Raw genomic sequence first — 14,539 nt, forward strand, 5'->3', positions numbered from 1 at the left:
AAACAATGTGGAAATCAGCCTTGAACTCCGTGAAGGCTGTTAATTGCTCAAACAAGGTTGGAGACAACCTTGGAATTTGATTGATAACCGTTCGAAGATACATCTCCATCAAGATCCAGAAAATTTTTGACTCATTGATCCTTTTTCAGATCCTTTGTGGCCCACAGCGAAGTGAACTTCACTACTTTTGGTAAATTTTCTACCTGCAAAGGAAACTGGTTGTCCTCCGGAAACTTCCATTCTACTAATAAAATAAACAGTAATAGCCACACATAGTGGAAGGGCTTGCTCTCTTCCTGAGCTTTGTGACAATTCACGAGGAACTCCTTGCATAGATACTTCACCCAATTTTATTGAACTCCCTTCACGCACTAGGTAGCTAATGATATTACCAGTGCTGGAACTTCATCCAAGCGAAAATTCCTCATGATTTTCCCTACAAGAATTTGGGTGGAAAACTGCATCGCTTGGTCATGAATGGAGTGGATAGAATGTATGCATGAGTTCTTGACTAGACCATACTCTGCCTTCATCTCATCCGATAAATATTTCTCTCCACTTTTCCCTCCAAACTCCTTGGTAGGGTCCGCCCCTTTGTAGGGCATCTTTGTGATCTGATGAATTACCATGTCTATGATTAGAATGGGCTCCCCAAGCCATAGGTACCCATCGTGCACCAATGCAAGGAGCTGGCACACACACACCGTGTTGACTGTCTACCTATGAAAATGTGTTATCCAGAGCATGTGCAACAACCCCACTTTCTCAACACCTCTGACCCACTTCATGGGTTCTAACCACGTAACCCTAGTCTCTTCGTAGTAAATTCTCATCATATACTTGCTAGTCGCAAATAGTGGGAACCTCTCATGGTCTGCGAGGTCCCAATCCTCCATTTTTAGCATTAGAATGCATGCTAATGTTGTGCCTTCAAATTCCACCTATCCAGGCAACAGGGGTGTTGAAACTATGAATTTCCCAAAATCTGGGTCTTCAGTAACTTTGGTTTTTCCCTTCCGCGAAGGGATATATGCTGGGAGCCGTGTGAGAGGCTTGCCCTCCTCCGCATCCAACTCCTTCACACCTTGGTATTCCTCCTCCTCTAAATTGACCATTTTCTCTGGCTGTTTATCCTTTTTCTCCTTCTGTCACACCTCTGAGGTCTTCCGAGGAATGTCTCACCGACATCGACTTCTTTTGTTTTTCTTTGGCAGCATATTACTTTAGGCTAGGAAACCTCAGCGTTGTAGGCACAGGGGTTGTAGCTTCCATACTTGATATCTCAGGGGTCGCCACGTCAGAGATGGAAATTTCACAACTCATGACTTTTGCGGGGTTTGTAGTAGCAATTTGTTGGAGAATGATCTTCTGGTTCCACTCAGGTAAAGTTGCAAAGGCTAGTCTTGACACGAAATCCTCCTAGAATTGATGACTCATAAGATTCAAAAAACAAAGCGCCCGTACAACTTCAGAATGCAAACTGTTCTTCGGTGGCCCAACATGCACAGTTTATAGGAGATTTTGAATTCAAATCCGACCATTCCCCCCAATTTCTGATCATCAATGCATCTTTGGTGGCAGATCTCCAAATATTTTTGCATAAATGATGCCTACTGGCTCCTCTTAACTAATTTTTTTGCCATAAAATCATGAATAGTAACTCTAACGGCTACTTTTGGACCCATCTACACAGTGTCATCATCCATGGTACAACTCTTGCAACACAACTTCACCTGTCGCACTCTTGTCGTCGGTCGCACTACCTCCCTACCATGCTTTTCACTTCATCGGGTAGTGTAGTTTATAGTCCCGAAATCCCTTGTAACTTCCTTGATTACTAAGACTATCCTGCTTCCATATAGTCATTGTGCAGGGGCAGGATCCCATGTGTACAACTTTAGCCTACTTTCGTTCACTTTTTTAGGGAATGGCTCCCCATTCAACTTCGTGAGCTGAACTATGCCACCATCTGTGATCTCCTTAATAAAGTATGGACCCAACCAGTGCATTTGAAACTTTCCTGGAAATTTCGTGAACTTTCTGTGATATAACAACACTAAATCATCTACCTTAAATGTGTGCAGCTTAATATGTTGATCGTGCCATGACTTCTTGTGTTCCTTTTGCACTTGCTGGTGAAATCCGAAAAGAAAGAGATATTCTTCTAACTCCATGATCTGTGTGAGCCATTCCTCCAGGGTCTTGCGATCTGCCATTTCTGTCAATGCTGCAATTCGTAAACTTGGGACAATATACTGCATAGGAATTACTGCTTCAATCCCATAGACCAGTCTAAATGTTGTTTGGCTTATCAACTTCTTGCAAGTCATCGTATAATCCCATAAAATAGCAAGTACGTGCATGTCCTAGTCATTCCTCTGCGCGTTGTAGACCTTTGTCAATGCATGATCCAAAATCTTGCTAAAATCTTACACTGTTCCATTTGTCTATGGGTCAGAGAGTGTGTTATTTTGATGATACACCTAGATTTCTTCAAGCATCACACTGATCATTTCATTCAAGAAATGTGTACCCCTATCACTCATCAATATCTTAGCACATCCAAACCTAGTTAAGACATATTCAAATAAAAACTTTGTAGCAGTGGCCGTTATACAATCCTTTACTGGTTGCACTTCCGCCCATCTAGTTAATTACTCTATTTTAGTAATGATGTACCATGCACCCGTCTTCTTACCTGGTGGTTGTATTGGGCCTATAAAGTCAATAGCCCATTTATCAAATACTTGCAACGAAACTTGAGGATTTAAGGGAAATTCATCCCTTCGCAAAGGATTCCCCATCCTGTGGCAAGCATCACATGCCTTGAGGTATGCCTTAGAATCCTTGTGTAATGTCGGCCACCATAATCTAGCGCACAAAATCATCTGCGCAGTTGCTTTCCCAGCATAGTGATGTCCTACCACTCCTCCATGGGCTTCAACTAGGATACTAGCACGTTCAAACTCTGGAAGATACCTTCGTAGTATCTCATCAATTTCTATCTTATAAAAACGACCCACAATCACTGTAAAATCTGCAGCGCGAACTACTAACTCCTTTTGTTGAGTGTAATAACCTTCTGAAGTTGTTTCCGTTGTTAAAAATTGAATGATAGCAGAAACATGATCATCCGTGACGCGCACCGCAAAGAGCTGCACGTCCGAAAATCGTTCCTCCAAACTACTTGGTTCCTCACCTATTTCAATCCTAGATAGATGTTCTAGACCTGCATTCAGCCTTCCAGGCTTCACAATTACTTCAAAGTCATATCCATGAAACAATAGTAATCATCGACATATCTTCCCCCCCAACACAGGCTTACTAACCAGGTACTTCAGCGTGGACTGAGTTTTATACATTTTAAAGTGTCCAGGCAATAAATAATGCCTAAACTTCTACAGTGCGTAGACCATCACCAACCCTTCGTGCTTTGTAGTGGAGTAATTCTTCTCATGAAGACTATCGGATGATCAATCCCTCCTTCACCCGACCTATGTTAATACTGCTCCTAACGCAATACAAGATGCAACGACATGCACATGGAACTCCTTCTTCCAGTCTGGAAACATCAAAATAGGCGTTGTCGCCATATTTTCCTTTAAGACATCCAAACTGCATTGACAGTATTCATCCCAGCAAAACATCACATCTTTATTCAACAGTTTCTCCATCAGTGTGGTTAATTGAGCATATGCCTTAATAAACTTCCTGTAATACCCAGTGTTCCCCAATGTTGCACGCAGTTGTTTTATATTCCTAGGAGCTTCCAAATTTACAATTACAGTGATCTTTGCAGGGTCCACCATCAATCCCTGCTTACATAAAACATGGCCAAGCAAAATTCCAATGGGCAAACAGAATATACACTTCTTCAAGTTTAGCGCAATCTGATACCTTCTACATGTATCCAGCATGAGATGTAGACTCGTAACATGGTGCTTCATAAAGACAAACACAGTCCAATCATCAAAATGCACCTCCATGAATTTATGAATAAACTCCTTGAACCTCGTGATCACAACCCGGGAAAATATTGCAAGAGTGTTCTTCAATTCGAATGGCATAATTGTATATTGGAAGCACCCCCACTCAGTTGTAAAGGATTTTTTTTCTTCGATATTTCAGCGCGATATTTATTTGATGATATCCCAAAAAACCATTAGTAAATGAATACGCCTCCTGTCTGTCAACATTCTCTAATATTTCATCAGTAAACAGTGTCGGAAATGGATCATGCACACATGCATCATTCAGCTTCTGCAGATCTACGCATATGCAGATTTTGCCTTTTTGTTTCTTTTCTTGGACCACCATTGGGCTTACCCAATATGATTCTTCTACAGGCTCAATAATACTAGCATCCAACATCTTATCCAGTTCCTGGCGCACCTTAAGGTCGCTGCTTAATGGGCTTCACATTCGGCTTCAATGTAATCCTCATAACACCTAAATCCCTGATGATCCCTTTCAAATCAGAAAACTTCGTAGGGAAAAAATCCTGGTACTCGTGCAACATCTCAGCTACCTTATCAATCGTATCTTCCTCCGAATAGTCTCTTATCTTTGCAAACTTAGGTTCTGGTTCAAATCCAATGTTTACTTGTCGAGTTTCCAAAGGCTCTAATATATATGGGTTCACTACCTTCGGTCCTTCGACTTTGCATTGTCCTTCAGTTTCTGGAATAGTAATATTTTGTAAATCTTCTTCTTCTTCTTCAATAGTTACATTATAAATTCCAGCACATGACACAACTGTTTACTCTAATTTGGTTGAGTCTGTTTGATTGGTTCCTTTTGGTGTTTTGAATATAGTTGCTTTTATTTCTTTTAGCGCGTCATCAATGCTCTCAAAACCATCCTCTAAGATGAAAGTTAATAGAAAACTCTCCCTTTAGATTTCCCACCCAGTTGTTCCATGGCAAAGTTCCGTCTCTAGATACCAGTTCATTCGGATGGTATCTAACGTATGATAGAAAATATGCACTCATTCGGGTTGTGGTTATGTTCCCCATACCTTAGTCCATCGTGCCAAATGATCACGTGGATCATCCTTCCCACTGTATTTTTCTTCCATTCTAGTATTAGCATATCCAAACCTTAACTTCATCATTCTCCTGTATCCTTTCCATCCAGCAAAGTTCTCCTTGTGTGTACCCCACCAATGGGTAGGCATAGCATGCAATGCTAATTCCAGTTCCTGGAATCCAAGGATAATTTTAGGGGCGAATGTTCGCCCTTTGGCAAAATTAAGGGGTTTTAAATTTTTAGTGGGCGAATATTTTGTATCATAGTACATTTTTACAAATCACCTCAAATAGCCCACCTTATTTTAAGGGAGAGGGTAAAAAAGGTAAATTTAGCCCTTGAAATTAGGACTTACAACCTTCCATTCGCCCATTTTCAAGAATAGGTTTTATTTAAGTGAATCCATTCGCCCATTTTCAAGAATAGGTTTTATTTAAGTGAATCCTATGGGCCAAATACCATATTTATAAAAGAGGTATGGTAAATAAATAAAACATTTTTTATATTTACTCCATAAGTCACCTTATATACATGTAAGGGTGTAAACAAATAAAAATATAAGTAAAGTGGAGGTATGGTAAATAAATAAAACGTCTTTTTATACTTACTCAAAGGGTATGGTAAATAAATAAAAATATAAATAAACTAGACGTATCGTAAATAAATGAAACCTCTTTTTATATTTAGTCCATAACCCTCATTCTATTCTTGAAGGCTCAAGAAAGAGGTTTTATTTAAGTGAATCCTATGGGCCAAATACCATATTTGTAAAAGAGGTATGGTAAATTAATAAAAATATAAATAAAGGAGAGGTATGGTAAACAAATAAAACAATTTTTTTATATTTACTCCATAAGTCACCTTATATTTAAGAACACTCAAAAAATGGGTTATATTTAGGTGAAACCTATGGCCAAACTACTATGGGACAAATACCATAGACTAGATTGTTATTAATACCATTCAAAAAACCATTATTAACCCTAATATTAGAATTAATAAAAATAAAAATGGCACATGGTATTGACCCATGGTATTCACCAAAATGGAACATGGTATTGACCCATGGTATTCACCTCGAATGTAGCCTCTTTAAATGGGGGAATTAAACCAGCATGTAGCCTATGCTAAGATTCACTAGGACTTTACAAAGTTTTATTATTTAGTAAAAGACTCTTACAAGATTTTATAATTGAGTAAAATATTCTAATAAAAATAAAAATGGCACATGGTATTGACCCATGGTATTCACCAAAATGGCATATGGTATTGACCCATGGTATTCGCCTGGAATGTAGCCTATTTAAATGGGGGAATTAAACCAGCATGTAGCCTATGCTAAGTGTTATCACAAAATCAAGCACTGAAGGCTGCCAATCAGTAAGACTCTGTGTAACTACTTCAAACCAGGCTTTTGACTAAGGCTTAGCCTCCTTAGTCTGAGAGGGCTCTCTCAAAGGTTATGAATGTTGACTAATGACAAGATGGCTAACTCTTATAAGACACATGAACAAGTATGCTGGCTAGACAACATTGAATTGATTCCCATTGGGCTTATGGAGTCACTAATATCTCAGTAAACAACAACACTATCTTTTCATAGAAATCAGGGCACTTAACATCTAAATGTTCAAACATAACTTTGAAACCACAGTTTGCCAAGGCATACAGGAAGTCAGAGCATGATCCATGAGTTCTGAGTGATTATGCATTAACAAAACTGTAAACAAACATTAAAGAAAATATACCATCACACATTTGAACAAGAAGATCCATTGTGAATCCTGAGAAGAAAAAACAGTCATTTGCATTACTGAAATCTGTTTATACATAAACCAAAACAGTCTTCTCCAAAACATCCAACCCTCATTACATCAAAGTTTGATCTATATATAGAGATACACCCTTAACTAATTTGAGCTTCCTCCTCCAGCATGAGGGGAGCTCGATGACTGCTACTAATTACCCCTATCTACCATTTAACTAACTCATTAAATACATTGAGTGCTGAGCTGTAATTACAAAGAGTCCTAACTAAACTAAAACTCTGATTCTATTCTCCTCGTAGCATGATTCTTTCTCGATCCTTGACACCTGTCTCCTTTCAGTTTGGCTGAGATAGCTGCGAGAAGGATGCAATGAACAAGCTAGCTTTGGATACTGAATGCACTGATGGTTCATTAATCATAAGGATAAAACCCCTGTTTTTCCGGTCCTTGTCTTCCACCATTCTTCAAAAATTAAGCAGCATGTTCCCAGCTCTTTAATACCCCAGAAATGACGAGCATCACCATATTCCCAAATGTGCTGGAAGCTTTGTTGATTGGACAGGTGTATAAGCCAAAATTCTTCGTATGCATCTCCTTCCAAAACCCTAACAACCGGTAATAAAGTACCTTTATCATAGCTTTAACTTAAGACAAAAAATTTCACCTTTACAAAAAGGTACACTTGTCATTATTTGAAGGGCTAGGCTAGCCTCATGTGGTTTCCTTTATGTAGCTTCTCATAGAAATTCCAACAGCCAGCATCCTTGAAAGCTTTCCTCACACCTTCATCTCTCAATGCAAGGTCCAATCCTTCAGGCTCTGTTCTCTGACATCTTCCAGACCGATGCTCCTTCCTCTCCATTTCGCTTTCGAAATTTTTTTGCACAGAGAATCACCACCAGCTTCAACTCAAATGGAAAATTCAATTTTTTTTTTTAAAACGCAGGCTCGCTTGTAATCAGGCTCTCTTGAAAAAGAAACTCGGGCTCGTTTGCAATTCAAATATTTTTTCACACAAGCTGGCCACTTTATGCATCATTAACAAACATCATAAAACACCCATGCATGATAAAACCGTTTGAATGATTTTTATGTGCATGCCTACGAATCTATTGGTGGAGTGATGGCTCATAAGTGTTTGGGAGGTACGCCAACTGACAATAACCGGACGGACACAATGACTCATCCCCCAGACGTGACCCTTTAAGAATCTGTGCTGCAAAATGCCCGAATCCGCGATTTCGTAGCGCAAATAGTTATAAATTAGCAAAATGCGCTGCAAAACAGCTGGATGCTGACGTGCTGTGAAATGGCTAAAACATAATTGCGCTGCAAAATCAACCAATAAGACTGAGCTGCAAAAATACGGAAAGGACCAGTGACATGTACAAGATAAGACATGGCTTATGCAATCATGATGGAGGATGACCAACAGTATTTGAGAATGATTCACATCAAAATCCTTTAGAAACATGACCCCTAAGTAAGAAACATAGGACAAAAACCATTTGACACCCATTTTTTGACAGTGAACTTTGGACAAAAATTATATACATGTGACTGTAGTTCTAGGTGATAACAGTGGCTCCACTTGGGATAGTGTGCTCCTGTTGTACACTAAGAACTCGTAGAACCAGTGCTTTGTCCATTTTATAAAACATACACACAACTGACAAGCATTCCTTTCTAGCTTTGTGGGCCTTCTCCTCGGGCTAAAGCTTTTCTGTTCAGCTTGTCATTTATTTTTAATAGGAAAACTTCATAAAACGGTTATATACAATGCTCATGAGATACTTGGCAGACATTCACTTATTGTAATGCTTTAAGAACCTGCCATTAACAGGCCCTCCAGCATATGGTGTTCCATCAACTTCCTGCAGAATGTAAGTGTTGTTTCCATGGAAAGCAGAAATCTGAAATGGCCCTTTCCACAAATTTTCAAATTTGCCATGTTTACCTTTCTCTTCAATTCTGGCTTCCCATTTTAGGACTTTATCATTAATCTGAAATGTGACCTCTTTGATCTTCTTGTCAAAAGCTCTCTTGACTCTATTCTGGTTTTGTTGATGGTTTTCAAACACCTCATTCCTTTTCTCCTGCAAAGCTATCAACTGATTAATCCTTCGTTGTATGGCATTTGGTTCCTCTTCTAATCCCTGAATTAGTTTCATAACTGGTACCCCAAGAGATGTTGGGAAAATTGCCTCTGCTCCATACACAAGTTCATATGGTGATGTTCCAATGGACCTCTTTGTGCAAATTCAATCAGCCCACAAGGCATACTTCAATTTCAAATGCCAAGCCTTTTTATTATCCTGCAGCAGTTTCTTAATAATTCTCACAAGACTCTTGTTTGAACTCTCAACCAAGCCATTTCCCTGTGGATAATAAGCTGTGGAATGACCAAGGGAAATGTGGTATTGATGACAAAAATTTATCATTCTTTTAGACTTAAAAGCCTGGGCATTGTCTGTGATAATCTTGATTGGACAACCAAACCTTGATAAAATGTTATTTTCTAAAAAGGAAATTATCACTGAATCATTGGCTTGCCTAGTAGGTATTGCCTCTATCCACTTTGTAAAATAATCAGTGGCTGTGATAATCCAGTGATGTTGTCCTGAGGAAGGAGGATGTATTTCCCCTATAAAATCTAATCCCCACTGCTGGAAGGGTGCCTCAACATAGATAGGAACCAATGGCAATGGCATGAGCTTTCTCCTTCCTTCAAATACTTGACATTCATGGCATGCTGCTATCTTTTTATAAATGTCTCTGAACATAGTTGGCCAAAAATATCCAGCTCTCAAAACTTTGTTTGCAGTGGCTTTCCAATAGTGATGGCCTCCACAATCTCCCTTATGAAATTCATCAATTACCTTATCAACCTCTTCTTCAATGAGACAATTTAGTAAAATCCCTCCAGCATCCTTCCAAAATAAATTTTGCCCATACACAAAATATCTAAGAGATTTCAACTTAGTGAACCGAGCTTTAGATTTGGAAAGGCTATCAGGGGCTCTATTGTGCTGCAAGACAAATGCCACATCCTTATACCATTCTGATGTCAAAAACTTTTCATTGATCTGGACCAATTCTTCTTCATTCTCAGAAATTTCTGATATTTCTGTGCTAAAATTGATACCAATACAGTCCAAATTTGACTGAGTTAGCAACCTTGCTAAGCCTTGACCCTTCACCAACTTGGTGGGCCTGATCTCAATGTCATACTCCAAGAGCTTTGCTATCCATTTCCCTCTTTTTCCATCAGGGTCAGCTTGTGTAAGAATATCTTTTATTACAGCGCTTGGCACATATGCAACAATATGAGAGTGCAACACATAAATTCTGAAATCCTTAATGGATTTTACCAATGCATATGCTTGCTTCTCTAAAATATTGTATTTCAACTCAGCATTAGCCAATGTCTTGCTAAAGAAAGAAATAGGTTGTTCAGTACCTTGACTTCCTTTCTGCAGCAAAACTCCAGCAATTGTATCTTCAGAAGCAAAGGTGAAGATCAGGAATTCCTTGGTAAAATCCGGGCTGATGAGGACTGGTGCTTGAGTGAGGGCTTTTTTAATTTCTTCAAATAATTTCTTTGCTTCAGCTGTCCACTTGAAATCTGCTCCTTTCCTTAACATCTTTGTTATATGTTTGACCACTTCAGCAAAGTTAGGAATGAATCTTCTAACAAAATTAACCTTTCCAAGAAAAGATTGAACTTCTTTCTTGCTCCTTGGCAAATCTAGCCTTTGAATAGCACTGACCCTATTAGGATCAATCCTAATTCCTTCTTCAGAAATAATATGTCCAAGCAATTTTCCACAAGTTAAAGCAAAGATACTTTTGGTTGGGTTTAAAGAAATACCAAACCTCCTACACTTTAGCAAGATCCTTTCAAGGTGCTTTAAGTGGTCTTCTTCCCTTTTTGAAAAGACTGTGATATCATCAAGATATACCACCACTGATTTATCTTTTTCTTCAGCAAAAGCAATGTCCATAGCCCTCTGGAAGGTCGCCCCTGCATTCATGAGACCAAAGGGCATCTTTGCATACATAAATGTGCCCCATGGTGTAGTGAAAGCTGTCTTCTCCTGATCATCTGGATGAACAAGGATCTGATTATACCCTGAGAAACCATCCAGCATAGACATTCTTTGGGAACCAACAATATTTTGCAAAATCAGATCCATTTTAGGAAGAGGGTAATTATCTTTCAGTGAAGCCTTGTTTAAGTTCCTGAAATCTATGCAAATTCTAATCTCCCCATTCTTTTTCCTAACTGGTACCAAATTAGCAAGCCAGTTTGAGAATCTGATTGGAACAATAATTTTTGCATCAAAAAGCTTTTTCACCTCCTTTTCAATCAGTGGCATCAGAAGGGGATTAATCCTCCTTAATTTCTGCTTAAAAGGCTTCTCATTTTGCTTAATTGGGATGGTGTGTTGTATAATTGAAGAATCATACTGCTTCAAATCAGCATAGCTCCATGCAAAAACATCAATAAATTTCTTCATCATTTCAACATATTTGACCTTCATATCTGCTGATAAAAACTTTGAAATCTTGACTAACTTGGGCACAACTGAGTCACCTAAATTACAACTTTCTATTTCCTCTTCATTAGCTTGCAATCTTGGTGCTTTAAACACATCATTGTGATCAAATAACTTTTCAAGAGGAATAAGGCCTTTGGGGATTAGATTGTTTTGCAGCTGCAACACTTCAGACTTGTCCCTTGTCTCTGCTAACATATTCTGCTGATCTATCTGATTATGCTCAAACTCCTCTTTCAACTCAAGAAAATTTCTTACCTACTGATCATCTTCAAATACTTGCCAGTTTATGATATTATCTGGGATGACTGGTCTATGGCGAACCTTCACTTCATAGCTATCAGAAGAATGTTTGGGAATAATAAAAAGACTGGCTGCAACAACAAGAGAATCTGCAATAGAATTTTGATTCCTGGTTTTAATGGTGAAGGAATAGGATTGAAACTTTTCCAACAGCTCCAACACTAAGTTTCTGTAGGCTCTCATCCTAACATCCTTTGTTTGATATGCACCCTGTACTTGCTTAATAATCAATTCAGAATCTCCACAAACAACAATGTTCTTTGCCTTCAACTCTATCAATGTTTCTAAGCCTAATACCAGAGACTCGTACTCAGCCATGTTATTGGTACAATCAAAGTTAAGTTTATATGATAGAAACTTACTTTCTTCTGTTGGACTAGTAATCCAAATTCCAGCTCCTGCGCCTTCTTTCCCTGCTGCTCCATCAAAATATAGGGACCAACAACCATTGATATCTATTTCATTTCTTTGTTGTACCTCCAGACCCTGATTTTCTGCAAGTTCCTCTTGTGATTCTTTACCAACTGATTCATTGAACAAGATAGCTGATCCCAGACCTGTATCACATGAGTAAATAGGAAAATTCTGAGGCTTGTCTTTGCTGCTTACCATATATGCCATCCTTGTTTCACGATACAACCTCCTTTGTTCGCCAAACACTGGGATAGTAGCATATGTCAAATCCATTTGCATAGTACCCTTGATTTTTGCAGCCCATGACCTTGAAAGAAGCATCCCAAACTTAGGTGGAATGTCTGCAACAACAATGTCCATGACAGTTGTTTTTGCTGGGATTTGTGTGAGTGCCACAACAACATCTTTTATCAACCCAATGCAATGAACTCTCTTTGAATCAAAAGAAAATAAATCTTTGTATGGTCTAGTTACTTCTAATCCCATTCTTTCCATGATTACCTTAGGCATGAGATTATGTGATGCCCCTGAATCCAGCATAGCATTATGTAGAGTCATATCATGGATATTAATGCTTATATAAAAAGGAGGGAACTCATCATTTTGTTCATCCTCAAGTCTTGGTCCTAAACAGATAATAGGATTATCCTCTTGCACACTTAGAATATCAGCCCCTCCTGGTGGAGAATTAAGCATTTCCACAATCTTGCTTCTATATTTGTCTACTTTCAGAATTTCATTAAATGGGACTGATATTTTGATTTTTGCAATCTCATTTTCTATATTAAAAACAGAACTAGACCTTTCAAGTTCCTTAGGAGGTGCAGGGTTTTGAATATCCTTTTTATCAATAGAGGAATCACCTTTACCATCAATCTGCTTTGACTTTTCCTTTTTATCTTCAACTGCCTTTGAAACATTTTTCTTGGGCTGTGCTTTATTTGCTGTAATAGGGACATCTCGGTTTCTGAGATTATACTGCTTCTGAATTTCAAATATGGCATGCTGATAACCTTTTAAGAAATCTGAAGGTTCCTCTTCTACCTTTACCAAACTAGACTCATCATGTTCCTCTTTTGTTAAGAAAATTTCTGAGTCTTCTTCACCAAAGCAATGAATAGACTCCTCAGGTACCTCAGGATCTTCCTCTTCATCCACCATGTTTTGTTGGAAAGGAGGTCTCACTGGAGGATCTGCTTGCTGATTTCTATTTTCCCTTGGCCTTTGCTGATTTTGAGGCCTTCTAAATTGAGGGTTCCTAAACCGAGGTTCTTGTTGTGCTTGGGGAGCAGCAGTATTCCCAAGTGCTAATTGATCCATCAACTTCTCCATGGTTTTCATCATGGTTTCAAACTTGTCTTCTTGAGCAGAGGTACAAGGTTTCTCCTCTTCCTTTATCTTAGTCTTTGACATCTTTGACTTCTTAGCAGCTAGCATATTCACCTCTACCTTAACTGCATCATTCTGCATGTCAGCAAGAGTAGCAGACTCTCTTTCTCTGAGTAAAAGAGAGAAATATGAATCAAATGACTCAGCATATCTTAACTGTGCCAAAGCTCCAGGAGGTTTCAAGTGTGCTGGAATGGAATTATATACTTTATTAAACCTCTTAGAAAAATTTTGGACGGTTTCATCTGGAGCTCTTCTTAAACTATTATACTCAGTGAGGGCTTGAACAGGATTGGTCCTATTTCCCCATTTTCTCAGAAAACTATCTTCAAATTCAATCCAACTATGAATGCTACCAGCTCCAAGGGCTTTAAACCATTTTCGGACTTCCCCAATAAAGGTTTGAGCAAACAGTCTTAACTTTACATCTTCATCATCTACTTCTTCCCTATCAACAAAGTCATTGAATCTATCCACATGTTCCTCAGCTGAAATTTCATCATCTCCTCCCCATGTCGGAATCCTAGCAACATATTTACTAGGAAGATCATGCAAAACAGCAGGGAGAGCTAGAGGAGCATACCTAGCAGGTACAGCCATAATGAAAGGAGGAGCAGGGATAACAAATACTGTGTGACTAGGGGGACCAGAACTAATATGAGATGTTGTCTGAGGACTTTTTGGACTAGCAGAGGCAGAGGATAAAGTATGAGTACGGAAAGGGATATTGGGACTTTGTAAGCCACTGACAAAAGAACTCCAATTTGGGAGAGGTAAACCAGTTTTAGATTTAAGCAAGACTTCAAAAGGGTCAAGCTCTTTAAGCTGTTTCAAATCCTTCTCCTCTAATAACAATTCAGAAGTAACAATTTCCCAAAACTCTTCTTTATCTTTTTGTGACACTAAAGATGAAGTATCAATACCTTTCTTTTGTAAATCCAAAATGATACCAATAAGCTCTTCTTCATTTTCAGACCTCAACAACACTTCTTGGATTTTATCATCAACAATTTTATCTTCAGGACTTCTAGAAAACTCAGGAAACAAAGACTTTGAAATATTTGAGGTACCTGGTAT

The 14,539-nt window shown here is 38.6% G+C and overlaps 2 protein-coding genes across 2 annotated transcripts; both read right to left on the reverse strand.

Annotated features, from left to right (window-relative positions):
• Positions 1–1,862: 1,862 nt before the first annotated feature.
• LOC149187441 (uncharacterized) lies at positions 1,863–2,330 on the reverse strand. The gene has a single exon (XM_089409664.1). It carries the CDS (start codon positions 2,328–2,330, stop codon positions 1,863–1,865), a length of 468 nt encoding a protein of 155 aa, XP_089265790.1.
• Positions 2,331–2,654: 324 nt separating this feature from the next.
• LOC149187442 (uncharacterized) lies at positions 2,655–13,234 on the reverse strand. Its single transcript, XM_089409665.1, has 4 exons — positions 13,087–13,234; positions 12,137–12,216; positions 3,524–3,815; positions 2,655–3,259 (listed from the first exon to the last, which is right to left on the reverse strand). Exons 1-4 carry the CDS (start codon positions 13,232–13,234, stop codon positions 2,655–2,657), a joined length of 1,125 nt encoding a protein of 374 aa, XP_089265791.1.
• Positions 13,235–14,539: the final 1,305 nt, after the last annotated feature.

This window comes from Pinus tabuliformis, chromosome 3_1 (assembly GCF_031772625.1).
Source record: "Pinus tabuliformis cultivar Carrire ecotype Pingquan chromosome 3_1, CPIR1, whole genome shotgun sequence".
Taxonomy (NCBI): domain Eukaryota; kingdom Viridiplantae; phylum Streptophyta; class Pinopsida; order Pinales; family Pinaceae; genus Pinus; species Pinus tabuliformis.

What these genes read in the sequence shown, in the direction of transcription:
- LOC149187441 (XM_089409664.1), bottom strand. Translation starts at nt 2,330, where the DNA reads ATGACTTGCAAGAAGTTGATAAGCCAAACAACATTTAGACTGGTCTAT.
- LOC149187442 (XM_089409665.1), bottom strand. Translation starts at nt 13,234, where the DNA reads ATGGTGGATGAAGAGGAAGATCCTGAGGTACCTGAGGAGTCTATTCAT. An exon ending in ACCTTCAGATTTCTTAAAAG is followed by an intron (nt 12,217 to 13,086) that starts GTTATCAGCATG and finishes CATGTGATACAG; the next exon opens with GTCTGGGATCAGCTATCTTG. An exon ending in TGTGCATGTCGTTGCATCTT is followed by an intron (nt 3,260 to 3,523) that starts GTATTGCGTTAG and finishes ATGACTTTGAAG; the next exon opens with TAATTGTGAAGCCTGGAAGG.